The sequence below is a fragment of the Tasmannia lanceolata genome, unplaced genomic scaffold, assembly GCF_043159265.1.
Source record: "Tasmannia lanceolata isolate RefF3 unplaced genomic scaffold, GAP_Taslan_0.1 ptg000044l, whole genome shotgun sequence".
Lineage (NCBI taxonomy): Eukaryota > Viridiplantae > Streptophyta > Magnoliopsida > Canellales > Winteraceae > Tasmannia > Tasmannia lanceolata.
In genome coordinates, this window is record NW_027518721.1 from 9,086,882 (window position 1) to 9,111,547 (window position 24,666).

At 37.2% G+C, this 24,666-nt stretch overlaps 1 protein-coding gene across 1 annotated transcript; it reads right to left on the bottom strand.

Moving 5' to 3' along the window:
- Window positions 1–3,692: 3,692 nt before the first annotated feature.
- On the bottom strand, window positions 3,693–7,075 carry LOC143863913 (uncharacterized). The gene is made up of 2 exons (XM_077374697.1): window positions 3,858–7,075; window positions 3,693–3,745 (listed from the first exon to the last, which is right to left on the bottom strand). Exons 1-2 carry the CDS (start codon window positions 6,921–6,923, stop codon window positions 3,737–3,739), a joined length of 3,075 nt encoding a protein of 1,024 aa, XP_077230812.1. The 5' UTR covers window positions 6,924–7,075; the 3' UTR covers window positions 3,693–3,736.
- Between the last annotated feature and the right edge of the window lie 17,591 nt (window positions 7,076–24,666).

Consider the following 24,666-nt stretch of genomic DNA (forward strand, 5'->3'; position numbering starts at 1 on the left):
AACGGTTTAAAATATTTAGGTTGTTTGGCTCAAAACTCAGATCAATCAAAGACGGCCTCTTGGTGTATTTAAGCATAGTACTTCTTTAACTGATCCAGGTTTGTAGGTTCATTTAATTTTTCTCCATTTTCATTGAGGAGTCTTACGGCTTTTCCAGGCAGGACTTCATCGACGATGTAAGGACCAGACCAGTTTGGCCTGAATTTCCCTCGGGGATCGAATACCGGTGCTCTGTAAGACTTCAAAACAAGATCTCCAGGCTTCAAATCTCGAACACGGACTTTCTTGTTGAAAGCTCTCTCAATCCGCCTCTGATATCCTTGAATATGGTACAAGGCTCTCAATCTCTTCTCATCTATCATCTGCAGCTCATCATACCTGGCTCTAGCCCAATCAGACTCTGGTAAGTCAGCTTCCATCATCACTCTCAAAGAGGAAATTCTAAGCTCAACAGGGAGGACTGCCTCCATTCCATACACCAAAGAATACGGAGTTACACCTGTTGAAGATCTGATTGATGTCCGATAAGCCCATAAGGCATATGGAAGCTTATTCGACCAATCTTTATAGGTCTCAGTCATCTTACTGATAATGATTTTGACATTCTTATTTGCCGCCTCTACAGCCCCATTTGTTTGAGGTCTGTAAGGAGATGACTTGTGATGTTTAATCTTGAATTCTTCACACAGGTGTAACACCTCTTTCTTGAAATGCGACCCATTATCTGAAATCAGCTCGTGAGGCACTCCATATCTGCAAATAATATTGGCACGAATGAACTTCGCAACTGTGCTCGAAGTAATGGAAGCATACGAAGCGGCTTCAATCCATTTTGTAAAATAATCAATTGCGACCAGAATGTACTCATGACCGCTCGAAGACTTTGGATAAACTTTCCCAATTATATCAATTCCCCATACTGAAAATGGCCATGGAGAAGTCATAGAGTGCAACACCGAAGGAGGAACGTGAATAAGATTTGCATAGACTTGACACTTATGGCATTTCTTCACAAATGCGAAGCAATCTGTTTCCATTGTGGGCCAATAGAATCCGAGTCTCAAAATCTTTCTTGACAACATTTTTCCATTCATGTGAGGTCCACAAACTCCTTCATGGGTCTGCTCAATAAGCTCTGCAGCTTTATCTTCATCAACACAAAGAAGCTGTATACCATCAAATGACCTTCTGTACAGCTCTTCTCCGCAAATAATAAAGTTGGCAGCCAACTTCTGAAGCGTCTTCCTCTCTTTGCTTGAAGCTTCTGGGGGATGTCCTTTACCAGCAATAAGATTTCTGACATCTGTATACCAAGGCTTCCCATCTGGACACCTGGCTGAGATCTCTATAGCATTCACATGCGAAGGAGCCCACTGAAGTCTGACAACTAGCGGCTGAACCTCCATTGATACAGAAATGTCTAACATCGAGGCCAAAGTAGCCAAAGCGTCAGCAAAATGATTTCTGGTCCTTGACAAGTGAGTGAACGTAATGTTCTTGAACTTTCTGACCAAAGATTCCAAATAAGTGTTATAAGGGATCAATTTATCTTCTCGAGTTTTCCATTGCCCATTAATTTGGCAAATGATCAAAATAGAATCCCCAAACACATCAATATCCTGAATCTCCAAAGCTAAGGCTGCCTCTAACCCGGCGATGCAAGCTTCATACTCAGCCATATTGTTGGTGCACTCAAACTGCAACTTGATAGAGACAGGAATATATTCTTTCCGAGGGGATATAAGTACAGCTCCTACTCCTTGTCCTCGACTGTTTACAGCTCCATCAAAATACATAAGCCACTTAGTATTCGAAGCTTCTTCTTTAATATCCATGATCTCTTCGTCAGGGAAGTCTGCCTTCAGAAAAGCGTTCTCTTCAATGGGTGCATCAGCCAACTGTTCAGCAACGACACGCCCTTTAATTGATTTCTGAGTGACATAAGTGATGTCAAACTCAGACAATAACAACAACCATCTTGCGGTTCGTCCTGTAAGGGCGGGTTTCTCAAACAAGTATTTTAGCGGATCCATCCGCGAAAGCAAAAAGATCTTGCTTGAAAGCAAATAATGTCTAAGCCTCTGGGTAGCCCAAACTAATGCTAGACACGTCTTTTCCAAAACTGTGTACTTTAATTCGTATTCCAGCATCTTCTTACTGATGTAGTAAATGGGCTTCTCCCGTTTAGACTCTGAATCTTGCTGAGCAAGCATGCAACCCATCGCTGTATCTGTGATAGACAAGTACAACAATAATGGCTGGCCTGGAGTGACTGGCGATAGAACAGGGGGCAAGGATAGGCACTGCTTAACCTTTTCAAATGCCTCCTGACATTCTTCATTCCACTTCTTCGAGGAATTCTTTTTCAGAAGCTTGAAAATGGGTTCACACGTCATCGTCAGATGTGATATGAACCGTCTCAGATACTGAACTTTGCCAAGGAAACCTCGGATCTGCCTTTCTGTCTTCGGCGGCTGCATTTCTTGAATTGCCTTAATCTTTTGCGGGTCTACTTCAATCCCTCTTTCACTGACCATAAACCCTAAGAGCTTTCCTGATGTAACACCAAAGACGCACTTACTCGGATTTAGGCGAAGCTGATACTTCCTGATCCGCTCAAAGAACCTTCTCAGGGCAACAGTGTGCTCAGGTCGAGTCTTGCCTTTCACAATCATGTCATCAACATATACCTCGACCTCTTTATGGATCATATCATGTAAAAGAGTTGTAGCAGCCCTCTGATACGTAGCACCCGCATTTTTCAATCCAAACGGCATCACCCTGTAGCAGTATGTACCCCATTGAGTAATGAACGCTGTCTTCATCATGTCCTCGGGAGCCATCTTAATCTGATTGTAGCCTGAGAACCCATCCATAAAGGATAGAAGAGCATGACCAGCTGTATTATCAACCAGGAGATCAATATTGGGAAGAGGAAAGTCATCCTTAGGACTTGCCTTGTTCAGGTCTCGAAAATCGACACACATTCGAACTTTTCCGTCCTTTTTGGGCACCGGTACAATGTTTGCAAGCCATTCTGGGTATTCAACTACTTGAATGAATTTTACCTCCAACAGTTTCTTAACTTCTTCATAAACTTTCATCTCCCATTCAGTTTTGAGTTTTCGGAGCTTTTGCTTCTTTGGCTTAACACCAGGGATTAAGGGTAAGCGATGTTGAACAATTTCTTCACTTAACCCTGGCATGTCATCATATGACCAAGCAAAAACTTCCTTGAACTCTTTAAATAAGGCGATTAATTCCTCGCGTTCTTCAGGAGATAAAGTTTTGCCAATTCGAATCTCCTGAATCAAGGTTTCGTCACCTATATTCACGGTTTCAATTTCCTCTTCGAGTGGTTTTGCTCGGCGACTCTCATCCTGTTGAATCATGTATTTGATTTCAGGAGGAGTGTCGTCGGTATCCTCATCAGAGGGGGAGTCTTGATTGTTATTATTAAGTTTATCAGATTCTGAAGCAGAAACATTAGAAATAAAAGTAGAGACTGGATTGTACTCAGAGAAAGGATGCTTTATTTCATTTAATGCTGAATCAGGTACATCAAATGAAAAATTACCCACATCGGGCTTTACAATAGACGCTTGAAAAAAATTTACAGACTCAACGAACATATTGACATTTATGTCAATTAACTCTGAATCAACGATAGAAGTAGCATCTGACTTGATTCTGCTGGAAGAAGAGGAATCATCATCGACCTTAGGAGACTCGACATTTACAGTACCTGCATTAACAGAATTGTTAGAATAAACAGACTCTGAATTAGACCCAAAGATTGACGTGTATTTATGGACAACTGACTCTTTTGGAGGGACATGACTGTTTAGGAAAGTAACCTGAGGTATGACTTGAAAGGTCCAGTTGGTCAATGGTTCCTCTGCCGGGGTGATTAAATGAGTAGGGTTCAGAATCGAGGCCCTCCGATCAATTACGGCAATAGTTTGTGAATCTTCGAGAAACAGTGAACTCAGAAGGCTCGGCTCTACATGTTCTGCCCAATCAGCTTCTGATTCAACTTCTGTCTGCACATCGGTCTGCTTGTCTTCTAACTGCAGATCAAAGAAAATTTCAAATCCTGGCAACCTCTGTCCTGAATTCTCATCTAACCAAGTTTCGGCAAAGCCACAGAAAGGGACATCTGCACCCTCTCTTCGAAAACGGCCATTCATCGTCAAATTAATCGGTGCCATTGGTAATTCTAACCCCCTGCGGCGACATTCAGCCCATTTCATCATCAGCAGCTTCATTTCTTTAACTTCCTTCTTTGAAGGCTTGTACCCCAGCCCAAATAGATTATTGAAGGATTCGAATTCAGGGAACTCAGTCAAACCCTGATGGTGTCTACCTAGCCCTGCACCTGGCATATATCCTTGTCGACGAATCATCCTGACGACATTTGCGTTTGTACTGGTCAGGAAACAAATTTCCTCATTCATAGCTTCTTTAAAGGTAATGGCAGCCACCTCTAATGAGAATCCAGTCAAACTAACATCCTCAGCTTTCTCCATAGTCAGGTCCTGAGTAATCAGCCCTACTTCCAGGTCTGGGTCCCCCTTCACAGTTACCACTCCGTTTTTGCGAAGAAACTTTAGCTTTTGGTGAAGAGAGGATGGAACAACCCCAAACTTGTGCAACCAAGGGCGGCCGAGTAACAACAAAAATGAGGCTTTGATGTCCAAAACCTGGAACTCTATCTCAAAGTCTTCTCCTCCGATCTGTATTTCGGTGACCAGAGTTCCGATCACATCTCGGCGAGTGCCATCGTACGCCAGAATACCCTGTTCAGATGGGATGAAATCCGCAGGACCAAATCCAAGAGTTGTTGCAGTACTCAACGGGCATACATTCAAAGCAGAGCCATTATCAACTAACACCTCTGGTACTCTCTTCTTGTTGCAAAGTACTGTGATTTTCAGAGATTTGGTGTGGTCTCGGCCCTCAGAAGGCAGATCGTCGTCAGTGAAAGATAAAGTCTTAGACACTCTTGTCATGGCAACCAAGCTTACCAGCTCATCCGGAGTAGTGTCTACAGAGACTTGTGCTGAGTTAAGCTCTTGAAGGACTAATTTTCTGTGCTTAGATGAGGCCATGAGTAAACCCCATACGGAAATATTGGCCTGAGTCTTTTTCAACTGCTTTAACAAGCTCTCTTCTTCTTCATCGGCGCTGACCTTACTGACCTTATTCTGTCTCTGGTTTTCAGTATTTCGCGCAACCTCTGCAGGATTTTCAACACACAATTCTTGAGGCTTGAATACACGCCCACCACGGGTCATATGACGCATCTCGTCACAATGGTTATCCAACAACAATAACTCATCTTCTTCAAAGTCCTCAGCCCTTAAGACATAAGGAGCTGTCCTTCTATTTCCAGCACTGTCAATCTGAAATGTACCAAACTGAGATGAAGACGATTCAGCCAATTCATCGTCATCAAAGGAAATTACATAATGATCTTTCTTTTCTACTGCTTCGAAATCTTCCTTGTCAAACTTCATTACATAGGTTTTTTCTGTGGTAATGGCACAAATGAGGGTTGATGGATCGAGCAGAGGTTCATCAGTAAAAATTGCATTGGTAGCAGGAGGAGGCATGGTATGATGATTAGGAAGTGGGTTTTGAGTAACGTTTGGTCTCTCCACTGCCAGCTCATTTTTGTCAATCATGTTCTGGATAGCATGCTTCAAGGCCAAACAATTCTCGGTCAAATGCCCTGGACCTCTGTGATATTCACAGTATTGATCCATCTTCCAGAATGCGGGTAAGGGATTGGGTGGAGGTTTGATATCCGGGAGCCGGATCTTCCTATCTTTCATGAGCCTTTTGAATATCATTATTATCGGATATGGAAGAGGATCAAACTTTCTGTCATATGCAACTCTCCTTGGCGCTTTTGCAGCCTCTGCAGCAACTCTGGCCACAGGCCTGGTATAACTGACAGCATGAATTTCTTTGGACTGGACCATTGGTCTTTTCCCGTCTCGGATTTCAGAAGAAACCTTGGCTCTCAAGCCTTTTGCTATGGCATCTTCTGTCTGAGTACCCGTCTTGATTAAATGGTCAAAGCTCGGGTAATGCTGAGGAGCGAGAAAATGAAAATACATGGGAGACAAACTCTTCAGAACCAGCTTTATCTGCTCTGATTCAGTCATTTTCTGGCTTAGCTGAGCAGATTTGCGTCTCCAGCGCCTGATAAAGAAAGTGAAGGTCTCTTGAGGACCTTGCTTTAGCTGTTTTAGGTCTCTCTTCGTGACCTCAATACCCTCTTCCATTGAGAATTGCTCTATTAGTTTCTCCGAAATATCTTCCAGGGTTCTCACCTCCTCGGGCTTTAGCCTTAGAAACCACTTCTTTGCGATCCCAATCAAAGAAATCGGGAACAACTGGGCCATCTGCTCACGGCTCAGACCATACTGCTGGGACAAAATGATAAACCACCTCATGTGGTTACGCGGACACCCGGTTCCGTCATATTTGTCATAATCAGGAGCTTTGAAGTTGGGCGGTAAAGAAACTGTTGAAGACAGTATTAATTCAGAGACGTCAAATTTCTTGGGTCCCTGGACTCTCATCTGCTCCATCTCATGAGCCATCTTGCTGAATTTCTCAGACATTTCCTTCTCAAATTTTTCAAATTTTTCTTTTTCTTTATCAACCTCTGGAGCACAATACTCTGCAGCATACTGACCATCATCTAAATCCACCTCGAAAGACTGGATAACGGGTCTATGCGACTCCGGAGCTGGAACATGAGAAGGCTGAAGTACGGGCCTAGACGTGGAAGTCTTATCACTTATCTGTGTTTTCATGTTTGCCATTTCTTCTTTCATTCCCGCCATATCTCTGGTGAGGTTTTTCATCATCTCTTGCATGCTCATTAAAAGTTCAGTTGTGTCTGCCATTTGATTTACTTCAAATAAATTTGAAGACTCTGGTGAAGAAGGTAAACGAACTGAAGATGACACAGAGGAATCAAAGTGGCGAACGAGTCTAGACACTGGGGTAGGTCTCGACCAGGTGGGCTTAGCTTGAAAGTCTTTTTTAGGAGCGATGGTTGCTATCTTTCAGAATCCTGATTGGAAGTTAACAAACTAGGTTACATGATTGACAAATAAGATAGTTTGTACCAATAGAGACAAAAGAAAAAACAAACATCCTTTGTATTGATTATACTGACAGCAATCGCTGAAAACCCTGAATCACTGACTGTTTATAACATGTCAAGTAAAATTTTTTGAATTTTCATCTATAATGGAATCAAATTTACAAGTTTTGACTCAATAAAAGAAATGACAATCTTGATCCAAAAATCCTCATGGTGGATAGAAATGACGAAGAGGAGGCACAATGGATTGCTCCCCTCCATACTGACGCTGAATCCTGGCAGGAACATAGAAGGAAGTCCTTTTGAGACCAAGAAGACGAACGTAGCATACGCACCTACCTGGTGCCCCTGGATTCTAACGATAGAGTTCCCATTTAAAATGATTTTAGCTCAAATTTCTCCAAAGTTAATAAAAATGGCATTTTTAAAGAGTTAGGCAATGTTTCAAGAACTCCCCAGCAGAGTCGCCAGCCTGTGGACCCCGATCCTGAGAGGACGAGTGCGGCGGGGGACGCGAGGTCCCCACAGCAATCCTCAAAGATCTCCACAACGTGAAGGAGAGCTCTACCAAGGAACTCTCAAAACGGATGCCACCCTCATAGCATAGCACGAGTGGCGATATAAAAGAAAGAGATATGTCTCGATCCGGAACCGGGGTTCGAAACCGAGACATACCTATAATAACTCAGAGTCGCCATCCATGGATAGGCCATGGAACCCTAAAATCAAATCCTCTGTGCAATGGATAACCAGAAATATATATGGGTTCGTGCCTGGTTACGAATGGGGAAGGTCTGAGAGCACCCCCAATTCGCCCGAGTGCAAGCACTTGGTCTCTTATGCCATTTTCATTAATTCCAAAGAAGTTTGAGTAAAAATCATGTGAAATGGGAACAATCCTCAGGAATCGTCTACCTAAGCATGCATTTCCTGAGAATGGAGAAATAAACACGTAAAATGAAATGAAAAATGTGTCACCTAAGCAAAGCTAGGTTATGAGTGACATGCCTAATGGGTGTCTAAGTTTCTGGTGGACACGCACATGCAAGCTACAACCAAAGGTATAGGATCAGTACGAGAAAGTAAGAAAACACATCAAAACATATAATAACAACATAATAAATCCTAAGACTCTAAATTATTAGCCCGAGTCCTCGGATGGTCTGGTATTCATCCAAAGAAGCCTACGTATCCCCGCCTCCACGAGAATCAAGGCAACGTAGTTCTTCGCGTCTATTCTAAGCTATAATGCCTAAGACACCTAGCCCTCTATCCTAAACTCGATCTAAAAGACCGGACCAATTATTAAAGTTTATTGTACGATTATTTAAATTCCAGTGAATTGTGGATTTTTAGGACACCCTATATGCCCTAACTAAATGCAGATTAGCCCTAGGCTAATGCAGGTGGTTCCTACAACCTATGTGTAACTAGGCTGTATTTCCTAAGGAAAACCAAGGGTGGACTAGCGAATCCTATTCTAGTCATCACTCGGCGATGTGGATCGCCGACTGACCGGACGGAGGCGCTCCTATAACTCTAGGACAAACCCCTAACTCTAAAACAATCACACAACAAGCAAACAAACAAACAACCTATCAAAAGACACAACCTAACTCTAAAACTCTCTATCTAGGAGAAACTCCTAACTCTAGAGGAAGATCTTTTGAAAATGAAGGTTTTAAAAGTTGCTTATTCGAAAAGATTTAAAATGCTATCTACAAAAGTTTGGCTGGACTTGGGATATAAATCCCAAGCTGCACTACGTACCTCGTGGAAGAGGATCAAGCCAACGTAGTTCGAAACGAACTCTCTACCTATCAAACACTTACGGTAAATCAACTATGCTCTAATAATACTATTATAAGAGCAAATGAGTCAAAGACTCTCTAATGACAGTAACTGGAGAATAAATGAGTCAAAGACTCTCTAATAAAAGCGACTAAAGGATAAACGAGTCAAAGACTCTCTAATAAGAGCAACTGATAACACTGAAATGAGATAACGAAGTCAAAGACTCTCTAATAATACTGCAAATAAAACAGATGAGTCAAAGACTCTCTAAAAACGGAAACACGAGTCAAAGACTCCAATGACACCAACTAAAAGATAAATGAGTCAAAGACTCTCTAAAGGAAAAGAAACACGAGTCAAAGACTCCACTAACATTAACTAAAGGATTAATGAGTAAAGACTCTCTAAAAGAGATGAAAAACACGAGTCAAAGACTCCACTAACACCAACTAAAGGATATATGAGTCAAAGACTCTCTAAAGGAAAAGAAATACGAGTCAAAGACTCCACTAACACCAACTAAAGGATAAATGAGTCAAAGACTCTCTAAAAGAGATGAAAATACGAGTCAAAGACTCCACTAACACCAACTAAAGGATATATGAGTCAAAGACTCTCTAAAGGAAAAGAAACACAGTCAAAGACTCTACTAACACCAACTAAAGGCTAAATGAGTCAAAGACTCTCTAAAGGAAAAGAAACATGAGTCAAAGACTCTACTAACACCAACTAAAGGATAAATGAGTCAAAGACTCTCTAAAAGAGATGAAAACACGAGTCAAAGACTCTACTAACACCAACTAAAGGATATATGAGTCAAAGACTCTCTAAAGGAAAAGAAACACGAGTCAAAGACTCCACTAACACCAACTAAAGGATAAATGAGTCAAAGACTCTCTAAAAGAGATGAAAACACGAGTCAAATCAGATAATATAAGATTGAAAATCTGTGATCAAGATGAGATGAGATAGCATAAGATTGCTTTCAACGGATGGATCATGAATGACTAATCCTATGAGATCTTTGGAAATGAATGGGATTTACATCCTAACCCCAAAGGAAAAGTTTTTTAATCTTCGCACATTTTATCAGTGTTACCTGAAGGCATCAACCCTAACCATAATCTAGCGGAGTGGAGAGAGGATCTCGACTCATGACTTTGTTTGTGTACCTAGGACCGATCGTAGCCATTGGAAGATGGACTACGGCCTAATCTAGACACAAATGGGTAGGATATCCTAAACTAGGCTCACACACGTGATGCACATGTGTTCGTATACTACATGCATGTGTGGGTTAATCTAGGGGTAAGGCCAAGAGTTCCCTTAGCGCGAATCCATGTTCGATATACTGTACCAGTGTCCGGCGTATCAGTACGTGAACAAGAGATCCGTTTACGTACCATAAAGGTACTAGGCTAAGGGTGGAATGCTTCTCTAGCACAGAGGCACCAGGTGATGAAATCCCAGTCAACCATGCTAGATAACACTCCGGGTTCCTAAAATAGGACGTGTGTGCATGTGAGATGCAGGGGTTTAGATGCAAGTGATGTAAGTGTGTGCAACAAGTTCGCGCAATCTATGATGCCTTCAGGTTTTGTTAGATTAAGTTTGAGTAAATGTGATGAGAAAATAAAACATACAAACTAATCACAGCATCAGGATTTTACAAAGGAAATCAGTGATTCCTAAGGTTTCTATTTTGATAATTTAATGATTGAATATGTGATGGAATATTATGATCTGGAAATTTTTAAAACAATTTGATTTTAATTCAATTTACTCAAGGATTTTAAAAGGTTTCAATTCAGATTGTAGATTTACACATCAACATATAACAAATCTTTTCAGAACAAGATGAAATTTTTACAGTAACTTCTCCTTAATTATATAAGATTATAATAAAAATTTCATAGATTTTAAATGTGGTTTGCTATTAGTTTTTCAATGTTGAAAGTTTCTGTCCAGATTGTGAATTAACACAGTAACGTATAGCAAATCAATTCAAAACAATATGAAATTTCTATAGTATGTTTATTACAATAAGAAAGGATTACTGTAAAAGTTTCATAAATTTTAAAAATGATTTACTATTAATTTACGATTTTACAAATATCCATCCAGATTATGAATTAACAAAGAAACACATAGTAAATCAAATCCAAATCAGTTTAAACTTTATGAAAACATGTAATTCCAGTAGCAATTATCAAACAAATATTTTCAGAAGTTTTCATTGCAATTTACTATTTTTATCAGATTTAATACAGCATGCATGATTTTACGTAAAAAATCATAAACAAATATCCAACAGAAACCAAAAATCTTGAAAAATTCACGGGAGATTAGATTAGATTTAATTTGCATATCATCCAAATTTCACTTTTGAAAACATTATAGAGTTTTTGAAAATTGGTTTTTTCCAAAAATACCCCTAGAGTTAAATGAATTTTTAAACCCTTTAAATCAAATCAAGAATTCATAAAGAAATTCGTACTAATTCAAAATCTTACAATTATATTATGTTTAAATTTTCATTGATTTTGGATCTATGTTGACATCTTCTTAAATTCAATCTTTAGAATTTTACCCCTTTGAGGGTAAAGTTCAAAAGGTCAAATTACGGTCAAAACGAAGTCAAAATTCTTCGAAATTCCAGATTTCTACACTTCTTAATGTGCAAAACACTCAGAGATTGAAAAAAACATATTTTGAATAACAATAAGAAAAAATAAAAATAAATCACAAATTCTATCCTAGCATGCTTCTAGTTTAAGATATATGAAAGAGGGTTTTGGAATACCAACCTTGCTAGCTCTCCTTGTCTCTAGGGTAAGTAATCCTCGGATATACGCTTTGTCTTACCCTTTCAATTAGCAAAGAAAACCCCAAAAAAAAAAAAAATGTTGCCGCCGATCCGTTCCGCCGTCTTTCACTTTCTCTTAGAGGGAAGGATTGGGAGGTGATTGGGAGAGATAATGGAAGAAGAATATAGGGAAAGGGATTGGAGGGAGTGATTGGAAGAGATAATGGAAGAGAAAAAGATAATGGAAGATAAATCTCTCCTTTTTCTCCTCCCTTTTATGGATGGGAAGGAAGATATATATAGGGAGAGAAAGAGAGAGAGAGAGATGTGTTGGTGGAGAGCTCATCATGTTGTCCCTCTTAGTGGAGAATCCATCATCATTCTTCTTAGTGGAGGGCCCATCATGTTTCTTAGTGGAGAATCCATCATCATTCTTCTTAGTGGAGGGCCCATCATGTTTCTTAGTGGAGAATCCATCATCATTCTTCTTAGTGGAGGGCCCATCATGTTTCTTAGTGGAGAATCCATCATTATTGTTCTTAGTGGAGGGCCCATCATGTTTCTTTAGTGGAGAATCCATCATTATTGTTCTTCATAAGAGGCCTCACAAAAGGCCCTACTGAGGCCCCACAATGTGGGCCCCACAACGCGGGCCCCACAACGTGGGCCCCACAATGTGGGCCCTCGGTTGATTCGAATTTTAAACAAATGTTCAATGCGGGCCCACCAAACGGGTCCAAATTCTCCCTCGCTTGGATTCTTATGAATAATCTCTCTCAACCTCTCACGGAAAAATGCGAAACATGGCGGAAATGATCGGATGGGGTTTCTCCCAAGCATAGCGAACTTGGGTCCGGTCAAAATGGGGTGTCTACACCTACCTCCGATTGATTGAACATAACTCACTCAATTTAACTCATAATTCATTGAAATTAGTTTCATTTCGAAGGAATCGAAGTGTAGTTTAAAACGAAAGAAATGGAGATGAAAAACTCCAAGTATTTTGAGAGTTATGATGGAAATAGTTAGACTCGCGCTTTGGTTTAGCAATTTACTGACCTACCTCCGATTGATTGACCATAACTCTCTCAATTTAACTCGTAATTCATTTAAATTAGTTTCATTTCGAAGGAATCGAAGTATAATTTAAAACGAAAGAAACGGAGATGAAAAACTCCAAGTATTTTGAGAGTTATGATGGAAATAGTTAGACTCGCGCTTTGGTTTAGCAATTTACTGACCTACCTCCGATTGATTGACCATAACTCTCTCAATTTAACTCGTAATTCATTTAAATTAGTTTCATTTCGAAGGAATCGAAGTGTAATTTAAAACGAAAGAAACGGAGATGAAAAACTCCAAGTATTTTGAGAGTTATGATGGAAATAGTTAGACTCGCGCTTTAGTTTAGCAATTTACTGACCTACCTCCGATTGATTGACCATAACTCTCTCAATTTAACTCTTAAGTCATTGAAATTAGTTTCATTTCGAAGGAATCGAAGTGTAGTTTAAAACGAAAGAAACGGAGATGAAAAACTCCAAGTATTTTGAGAGTTATGATGGAAATAGTTAGACTCGCGCTTTGGTTTAGCAATTTACTGACCTACCTCCGATTGATTGACCATAACTCTCTCAATTTAACTCGTAATTCATTTAAATTAGTTTCATTTCGAAGGAATCGAAGTGTAATTGAAAACGAAAGAAACGGAGATGAAAAACTACAAGTATTTTGAGAGTTATGATGGAAATAGTTAGACTCGCGCTTTGGTTTAGCAATTTACTGACCTACCTCCGATTGATTGACCATAACTCTCTCAATTTAACTCGTAATTCATTTAAATTAGTTTCATTTCGAAGGAATCGAAGTGTAATTTAAAACGAAAGAAACGGAGATGAAAAACTCCAAGTATTTTGAGAGTTATGATGGAAATAGTTAGACTCGCGCTTTAGTTTAGCAATTTACTGACCTACCTCCGATTGATTGACCATAACTCTCTCAATTTAACTCTTAAGTCATTGAAATTAGTTTCATTTCGAAGGAATCGAAGTGTAGTTTAAAACGAAAGAAACGGAGATGAAAAACTCCAAGTATTTTGAGAGTTATGATGGAAATAGTTAGACTCGCGCTTTGGTTTAGCAATTTACTGACCTACCTCCGATTGATTGACCATAACTCTCTCAATTTAACTCTTAATTCATTGAAATTAGTTTCATTTCGAAGGAATCGAAGTGTAGTTTAAAACGAAAGAAACGGAGATGAAAAACTCCAAGTATTTTGAGAGTTATGATGGAAATAGTTAGACTCGCGCTTTCGTTTATCAATTTACTGACCTACCTCCGATTGATTGACCATAACTCTCTCAATTTAACTCTTGATTCATTGAAATTAGTTTCATTTCGAAGGAATCGAAGTGTAGTTTAAAACGAAAGAAACGGAGATGAAAAACTCCAAGTATTTTGAGAGTTATGATGGAAATAGTTAGACTCGCGCTTTGGTTTAGCAATTTACTGACCTACCTCCGATTGATTGACCATAACTCTCTCAATTTAACTCTTAATTCATTGAAATTAGTTTCATTTCGAAGGAATCGAAGTGTAGTTTAAAACGAAAGAAACGGAGATGAAAAATTCCAAGTATTTTGAGAGTTATGATAGAAATAGTTAGACTCGCGCTTTGGTTTAGCAATTTACTGACCTACCTCCGATTGATTGACCATAACTCTCTCAATTTAACTCGTAATTCATTGAAATTAGTTTCATTTCGAAGGAATCGAAGTGTAGTTTAAAACGAAAGAAACGGAGATGAAAAACTCCAAGTATTTTGAGAGTTATGATGGAAATAGTTAGACTCACGCTTTGGTTTAGCAATTTACCGACCTACCTTCGCTTGATTGACCATAACTCTCTCAATTTAACTCTTAACTCTTTGAAATTAGTTTCATTTCGAAGGAATCGAAGTGTAGTTTAAAACGAAAGAAACGGAGATGAAAAACTCCAAGTATTTTGAGAGTTATGATGGAAATAGTTAGACTCGCGCTTTGGTTTAGCAATTTACTGACCTACCTCCGATTGATTGACAATAACTCTCTCAATTTAACTCGTAATTCATTTAAATTAGTTTCATTTCGAAGGAATCGAAGTGTAATTTAAAACGAAAGAAACGGAGATGAAAAACTCCAAGTATTTTGAGAGTTATGATGGAAATAGTTAGACTCGCGCTTTAGTTTAGCAATTTACTGACCTACCTCCGATTGATTGAACATAACTCACTCAATTTAACTCGTAATTCATTGAAATTAGTTTCATTTCGAAGGAATCGAAGTGTAGTTTAAAACGAAAGAAACGGAGATGAAAAACTCCAAGTATTTTGAGAGTTATGATGGAAATAGTTAGACTCGCACTTTGGTTTAGCAATTTACAGACCTAGCTCCGATTGATTGACCATAACTCTCTCAATTTAACTCTTAAGTCATTGAAATTAGTTTCATTTCGAAGGAATCGAAGTGTAGTTTAAAACGAAAGAAACGGAGATGAAAAACTCCAAGTATTTTGAGAGTTATGATGGAAATAGTTAGACTCGCGCTTTGGTTTAGCAATTTACTGACCTAGCTCCGATTGATTGACCATAACTCTCTCAATTTAACTCGTAATTCATTTAAATTAGTTTCATTTCGAAGGAATCGAAGTGTAATTTAAAACGAAAGAAACGGAGATGAAAAACTCCAAGTATTTTGAGAGTTATGATGGAAATAGTTAGACTCGCGCTTTGGTTTAGCAATTTACTGACCTACCTCCGATTGATTGACCATAACTCTCTCAATTTAACTCTTAATTCATTGAAATTAGTTTCATTTCGAAGGAATCGAAGTGTAGTTTAAAACGAAAGAAACGGAGATGAAAAATTCCAAGTATTTTGAGAGTTATGATAGAAATAGTTAGACTCGCGCTTTGGTTTAGCAATTTACTGACCTACCTCCGATTGATTGACCATAACTCTCTCAATTTAACTCGTAATTCATTGAAATTAGTTTCATTTCGAAGGAATCGAAGTGTAGTTTAAAACGAAAGAAACGGAGATGAAAAACTCCAAGTATTTTGAGAGTTATGATGGAAATAGTTAGACTCGCGCTTTGGTTTAGCAATTTACTGACCTACCTCCGATTGATTGACCATAACTCTCTCAATTTAACTCGTAATTCATTTAAATTAGTTTCATTTCGAAGGAATCGAAGTGTAGTTTAAAACGAAAGAAACGGAGATGAAAAACTCCAAGTATTTTGAGAGTTATGATGGAAATAGTTAGACTCGCGCTTTGGTTTAGCAATTTACTGACCTAGCTCCGATTGATTGACCATAACTCTCTCAATTTAACTCTTAAGTCATTGAAATTAGTTTCATTTCGAAGGAATCGAAGTGTAGTTTAAAACGAAAGAAACGGAGATGAAAAACTCCAAGTATTTTGAGAGTTATGATGGAAATAGTTAGACTCGCGCTTTGGTTTAGCAATTTACTGACCTAGCTCCGATTGATTGACCATAACTCTCTCAATTTAACTCGTAATTCATTTAAATTAGTTTCATTTCGAATGAATCGAAGTGTAATTTAAAACGAAAGAAACGGAGATGAAAAACTCCAAGTATTTTGAGAGTTATGATGGAAATAGTTAGACTCGCGCTTTGGTTTAGCAATTTACTGACCTACCTCCGATTGATTGACCATAACTCTCTCAATTTAACTCGTAATTCATTTAAATTAGTTTCATTTCGAAGGAATCGAAGTGTATTTTAAAACGAAAGAAACGGAGATGAAAAACTCCAAGTATTTTGAGAGTTATGATGGAAATAGTTAGACTCGCGCTTTGGTTTAGCAATTTACTGACCTACCTCCGATTGATTGACCATAACTCTCTCAATTTAACTCTTAATTCATTGAAATTAGTTTCATTTCGAAGGAATCGAAGTGTAGTTTAAAACGAAAGAAACGTAGATGAAAAATTCCAAGTATTTTGAGAGTTATGATAGAAATAGTTAGACTCGCGCTTTGGTTTAGCAATTTACTGACCTACCTCCGATTGATTGACCATAACTCTCTCAATTTAACTCGTAATTCATTGAAATTAGTTTCATTTCGAAGGAATCGAAGTGTAGTTTAAAACGAAAGAAACGGAGATGAAAAACTCCAAGTATTTTGAGAGTTATGATGGAAATAGTTAGACTCACGCTTTGGTTTAGCAATTTACTGACCTACCTCCGCTTGATTGACCATAACTCTCTCAATTTAACTCTTAACTCTTTGAAATTAGTTTCATTTCGAAGGAATCGAAGTGTAGTTTAAAACGAAAGAAACGGAGATGAAAAACTCCAAGTATTTTGAGAGTTATGATGGAAATAGTTAGACTCGCGCTTTGGTTTAGCAATTTACTGACCTACCTCCGATTGATTGACCATAACTCTCTCAATTTAACTCGTAATTCATTTAAATTAGTTTCATTTCGAAGGAATCGAAGTGTAGTTTAAAACGAAAGAAACGGAGATGAAAAACTCCAAGTATTTTGAGAGTTATGATGGAAATAGTTAGACTCGCGCTTTCGTTTATCAATTTACTGACCTACCTCCGATTGATTGACCATAACTCTCTCAATTTAACTCTTGATTCATTGAAATTAGTTTCATTTCGAAGGAATCGAAGTGTAGTTTAAAACGAAAGAAACGGAGATGAAAAACTCCAAGTATTTTGAGAGTTATGATGGAAATAGTTAGACTCGCGCTTTGGTTTAGCAATTTACTGACCTACCTCCGATTGATTGACCATAACTCTCTCAATTTAACTCTTAATTCATTGAAATTAGTTTCATTTCGAAGGAATCGAAGTGTAGTTTAAAACGAAAGAAACGGAGATGAAAAATTCCAAGTATTTTGAGAGTTATGATAGAAATAGTTAGACTCGCGCTTTGGTTTAGCAATTTACTGACCTACCTCCGATTGATTGACCATAACTCTCTCAATTTAACTCTTAATTCATTGAAATTAGTTTCATTTCGAAGGAATCGAAGTGTAGTTTAAAACGAAAGAAACGGAGATGAAAAACTCCAAGTATTTTGAGAGTTATGATGGAAATAGTTAGACTCACGCTTTGGTTTAGCAATTTACTGACCTACCTCCGCTTGATTGACCATAACTCTCTCAATTTAACTCTTAACTCTTTGAAATTAGTTTCATTTCGAAGGAATCGAAGTGTAGTTTAAAACGAAAGAAACGGAGATGAAAAACTCTAAGTATTTTGAGAGTTATGATGGAAATAGTTAGACTCGCGCTTTGGTTTAGCAATTTACTGACCTACCTCCGATTGATTCACAATAACTCTCTCAATTTAACTCGTAATTCATTTAAATTAGTTTCATTTCGAAGGAATCGAAGTGTAATTTAAAACGAAAGAAACGGAGATGAAAAACTCCAAGTATTTTGAGAGTTATGATGGAAATAGTTAGACTCGCGCTTTAGTTTAGCAATTTACTGACCTACCTCCGATTGATTGAACATAACTCACTCAATTTAACTCGTAATTCATTGTAATTAGTTTCATTTCGAAGGAATCGAAGTATAGTTTAAAACGAAAGAAACGGAGATGAAAAACTCCAAGTATTTTGAGAGTTATGATGGAAATAGTTAGACTCGCGCTTTGGTTTAGCAATTTACTGACCTAGCTCCGATTGATTGACCATAACTCTCTCAATTTAACTCTTAAGTCATTGAAATTAGTTTCATTTCGAAGGAATCGAAGTGTAGTTTAAAACGAAAGAAACGGAGATGAAAAACTCCAAGTATTTTGAGAGTTATGATGGAAATAGTTAGACTCGCGCTTTGGTTTAGCAATTTACTGACCTACCTCCGATTGATTGACTATAACTCTCTCAATTTAACTCTTAATTCATTGAAATTAGTTTCATTTCGAAGGAATCGAAGTGTAGTTTAAAACGAAAGAAACGGAGATGAAAAATTCCAAGTATTTTGAGAGTTATGATAGAAATAGTTAGACTCGCGCTTTGGTTTAGCAATTTACTGACCTACCTCCGATTGATTGACCATAACTCTCTCAATTTAACTCGTAATTCATTGAAATTAGTTTCATTTCGAAGGAATCGAAGTGTAGTTTAAAACGAAAGAAACGGAGATGAAAAACTCCAAGTATTTTGAGAGTTATGATGGAAATAGTTAGACTCACGCTTTGGTTTAGCAATTTACTGACCTACCTCCGCTTGATTGACCATAACTCTCTCAATTTTACTCTTAACTCTTTGAAATTAGTTTCATTTCGAAGGAATCGAAGTGTAGTTTAAAACGAAAGAAACGGAGATGAAAAACTCCAAGTATTTTGAGAGTTATGATGGAAATAGTTAGACTCGCGCTTTGGTTTAGCAATTTACTGACCTAGCTCCGATTGATTGACCATAACTCTCTCAATTTAACTCTTAAGTCATTGAAATTAGTTTCATTTCGAAGGAATCGAAGTGTAGTTTAAAACGAAAGAAACGGAGATGAAAAACTCCAAGTATTTTGAGAGTTATGATGGAAATAGTTAGACTCGCGCTTTGGTTTAGCAATTTACTGACCTACCTCCGATTGATTGACCATAACTCTCTCAATTTAACTCTTAATTCATTGAAATTAGTTTCATTTCGAAGGAATCGAAGTGTAGTTTAAAACGAAAGAAACGGAGATGAAAAATTCCAAGTATTTTGAGAGTTATGATAGAAATAGTTAGACTCGCGCTTTGGTTTAGCAATTTACTGACCTACCTCCGATTGATTGACCATAACTCTCTCAATTTAACTCGTAATTCATTGAAATTAGTTTCATTTCGAAGGAATCGAAGTGTAGTTTAAAACGAAAGAAACGGAGATGAAAAACTCCAAGTATTTTGAGAGTTATGATGGAAATAGTTAGACTCACGCTTTGGTTTAGCAATTTACTGACCTACCTCCGCTTGATTGACCATAACTCTCTCAATTTAACTCTTAACTCTTTGAAATTAGTTTCATTTCGAAGGAATCGAAGTGTAGTTTAAAACGAAAGAAACGGAGATGAAAAACTCCAAGTATTTTGAGAGTTATGATGGAAATAGTTAGACTCGCGCTTTAGTTTAGCAATTTACTGACCTACCTCCGATTGATTGACCATAACTCTCTCAATTTAACTCGTAATTCATTGAAATTAGTTTCATTTCGAAGGAATCGAAGTGTAGTTTAAAACGAAAGAAACGGAGATGAAAAACTCCAAGTATTTTGAGAGTTATGATGGAAATAGTTAGACTCACGCTTTGGTTTAGCAATTTACTGACCTACCTCCGCTTGATTGACCATAACTCTCTCAATTTAACTCTTAACTCTTTGAAATTAGTTTCATTTCGAAGGAATCGAAGTGTAGTTTAAAACGAAAGAAACGGAGATGAAAAACTCCAAGTATTTTGAGAGTTATGATGGAAATAGTTAGACTCGCGCTTTGGTTTAGCAATTTACTGACCTACCTCCGATTGATTGACCATAACTCTCTCAATTTAACTCGTAATTCATTTAAATTAGTTTCATTTCGAAGGAATCGAAGTGTAATTTAAAACGAAAGAAACGGAGATGAAAAACTCCAAGTATTTTGAGAGTTATGATGGAAATAGTTAGACTCGCGCTTTGGTTTAGCAATTTACTGACCTACCTCCGATTGATTGACCATAACTCTCTCAATTTAACTCTTAATTCATTGAAATTAGTTTCATTTCGAAGGAATCGAAGTGTAGTTTAAAACGAAAGAAACGTAGATGAAAAATTCCAAGTATTTTGAGAGTTATGATAGAAATAGTTAGACTCGCGCTTTGGTTTAGCAATTTACTGACCTACCTCCGATTGATTGACCATAACTCTCTCAATTTAACTCGTAATTCATTGAAATTAGTTTCATTTCGAAGGAATCGAAGTGTAGTTTAAAACGAAAGAAACGGAGATGAAAAACTCCAAGTATTTTGAGAGTTATGATGGAAATAGTTAGACTCACGCTTTGGTTTAGCAATTTACTGACCTACCTCCGCTTGATTGACCATAACTCTCTCAATTTAACTCTTAACTCTTTGAAATTAGTTTCATTTCGAAGGAATCGAAGTGTAGTTTAAAACAAAAGAAACGGAGATGAAAAACTCCAAGTATTTTGAGAGTTATGATGGAAATAGTTAGACTCGCGCTTTGGTTTAGCAATTTACTGACCTACCTCCGATTGATTGACAATAACTCTCTCAATTTAACTCGTAATTCATTTAAATTAGTTTCATTTCGAAGGAATCGAAGTGTAATTTAAAACGAAAGAAACGGAGATGAAAAACTCCAAGTATTTTGAGAGTTATGATGGAAATAGTTAGACTCGCGCTTTAGTTTAGCAATTTACTGACCTACCTCCGATTGATTGAACATAACTCACTCAATTTAACTCGTAATTCATTGAAATTAGTTTCATTTCGAAGGAATCGAAGTATAGTTTAAAACGAAAGAAACGGAGATGAAAAACTCCAAGTATTTTGAGAGTTATGATGGAAATAGTTAGACTCGCGCTTTGGTTTAGCAATTTACTGACCTAGCTCCGATTGATTGACCATAACTCTCTCAATTTAACTCTTAAGTCATTGAAATTAGTTTCATTTCGAAGGAATCGAAGTGTAGTTTAAAACGAAAGAAACGGAGATGAAAAACTCCAAGTATTTTGAGAGTTATGATGGAAATAGTTAGACTCGCGCTTTGGTTTAGCAATTTACTGACCTACCTCCGATTGATTGACCATAACTCTCTCAATTTAACTCGTAATTCATTTAAATTAGTTTCATTTCGAAGGAATCGAAGTGTAATTTAAAACGAAAGAAACGGAGATGAAAAACTCCAAGTATTTTGAGAGTTATGATGGAAATAGTTAGACTCGCGCTTTGGTTTAGCAATTTACTGACCTACCTCCGATTGATTGACCATAACTCTCTCAATTTAACTCGTAATTCATTTAAATTAGTTTCATTTCGAAGGAATCGAAGTGTAATTTAAAACGAAAGAAACGGAGATGAAAAACTCCAAGTATTTTGAGAGTTATGATGGAAATAGTTAGACTCGCGCTTTAGTTTAGCAATTTACTGACCTACCTCCGATTGATTGACCATAACTCTCTCAATTTAACTCTTAAGTCATTGAAATTAGTTTCATTTCGAAGGAATCGAAGTGTAGTTTAAAACGAAAGAAACGGAGATAAAAAACTCCAAGTATTTTGAGAGTTATGATGGAAATAGTTAGACTCGCGCTTTGGTTTAGCAATTTACTGACCTACCTCCGATTGATTGACCATAACTCTCTCAATTTAACTCGTAATTCATTTAAATTAGTTTCATTTCGAAGGAATCGAAGTGTAGTTTAAAACGAAAGAAACGGAGATGAAAAACTTCAAGTATTTTGAGAGTTATGATGGAAATAGTTAGACTCGCGCTTTGGTTTAGCAATTTACTGACCTCCCTCCGATTGATTGACCATAACTCACTCAATTTAACTCGTAATTCATTGAAATTAGTTTCATTTCGAAGGAATCGAAGTGTGGTTTAAAACGAAAGAAATGGAGATGAAAAACTCCAAGTATTTTGAGAGTTATGATGGAAATAGTTAGACTCGCGCTTTGGTTTAGCAATTTACTGACCTACCTCCGATTGATTGAACATAACTCACTCAATTTAACTCGTAATTCATTGAAATTAGTTTCATTTCGAAGGAATCGAAGTGTAGTTTAAAACGAAAGAAACGGAGATGAAAAACTCCAAGTATTTTGAGAGTTATGATGGAAATAGTTAGACTCGCGCTTCGGTTTAGCAATTTACTGACCTACCTTTGATTGATTGACCATAACTCTCTCAATTTAACTTGTAATTCATTTAAATTAGTTTCATTTTGAAGGAATCGAAGTGTAGTTTAAAACGAAAGAAACGGAGATGAAAAACTCCAAGTATTTTGAGAGTTATGATGGAAATAGTTAGACTCGCGCTTTAGTTTAGCAATTTACTGACCTCCCTCCGATTGATTGACCATAACTCACTCAATTTAACTCGTAATTCATTGAAATTAGTTTCATTTCGAAGGAATCGAAGTGTAGTTTAAAACGAAAGAAACGGAGATGAAAAACTCCAAGTATTTTGAGAGTTATGAAGGAAATAGTTAGACTCGGGCTTTGGTTTAGCAATTTACTGACCTACCTCCGATTGATTGACCATAACTCACTCAATTTAACTCTTAATTCATTGAAATTAGTTTCATTTCGAAGGAATCGAAGTGTAGTTTAAAACGAAAGAAACGGAGATGAAAAACTCCAAGTATTTTGAGAGTTATGATGGAAATAGTTAGACTCGCGCTTTGGTTTAGCAATTTACTGACCTACCTCCGATTGATTGACCATAACTCTCTCAATTTAACTCGTAATTCATTTAAATTAGTTTCATTTCGAAGGAATCGAAGTGTAATTTAAAACGAAAGAAACGGAGATGAAAAACTCCAAGTATTTTGAGAGTTATGATGGAAATAGTTAGACTCGCGCTTCGGTTTAGCTATTTACTGACCTACCTTTGATTGATTGACCATAACTCTCTCAATTTAACTTTTAATTCATTTAAATTAGTTTCATTTCGAAGGAATCGAAGTGTAGTTTAAAACGAAAGAAACGGAGATGAAAAACTCTAAGTATTTTGAGAGTTATGATGGAAATAGTTAGACTCGCGCTTTAGTTTAGCAATTTACTGACCTCCCTCCGATTAATTGACCATAACTCACTCAATTTAACTCGTAATTCATTGAAATTAGTTTCATTTCGAAGGAATCGAAGTGTAGTTTAAAACGAAAGAAACGGAGATGAAAAACTCGAAGTATTTTGAGAGTTATGATGGAAATAGTTAGACTCGCGCTTTGGTTTAGCAATTTACTGACCTACCTCCGATTGATTGACCATAACTCTTTCAATTTAACTCGTAATTCATTTAAATTAGTTTCATTTCGAAGGAATCGAAGTGTAGTTTAAAACGAAAGAAACAGAGATGAAAAACTTTAAGTATTTTGAGAGTTATGATGGAAATAGTTAGACTCGCGCTTTAGTTTAGCAATTTACTGACCTCCCTCCGATTGATTGACAATAACTCTCTCAATTTAACTCGTAATTCATTTAAATTAGTTTCATTTCGAAGGAATCGAAGTGTAATTTAAAACGAAAGAAACGGAGATGAAAAACTCCAAGTATTTTGAGAGTTATGATGGAAATAGTTAGTCTCGCGCTTTAGTTTAGCAATTTACTGACCTACCTCCGATTGATTGAACATAACTCACTCAATTTAACTCGTAATTCATTGAAATTAGTTTCATTTCGAAGGAATCGAAGTGTAGTTTAAAACGAAAGAAACGGAGATGAAAAACTCCAAGTATTTTGAGAGTTATGATGGAAATAGTTAGACTCGCGCTTTGGTTTAGCAATTTACTGACCTAGCTCCGATTGATTGACCATAACTCTCTAAATTTAACTCTTAAGTCATTGAAATTAGTTTAATTTCGAAGGAATCGAAGTGTAGTTTAAAACGAAAGAAACGGAGATTAAAAACTCCAAGTATTTTGAGAGTTATGATGGAAATAGTTAGACTCGCGCTTTGGTTTAGCAATTTACTGACCTACCTCCGATTGATTGACCATAACTCACTCAATTTAACTCGTAATTCATTTAAATTAGTTTCATTTCGAAGGAATCGAAGTGTAATTTAAAACGAAAGAAACGGAGATGAAAAACTCCAAGTATTTTGAGAGTTATGATGGAAATAGTTAGACTCGCGCTTTAGTTTAGCAATTTACTGACCTACCTCCGATTGATTGACCATAACTCTCTCAATTTAACTCTTAAGTCATT

Bases quoted from the DNA above. Each gene is read 5' to 3' on its own strand.
- LOC143863913 (XM_077374697.1), bottom strand. From the start codon at position 6,923: ATGGCAGACACAACTGAACTTTTAATGAGCATGCAAGAGATGATGAAA.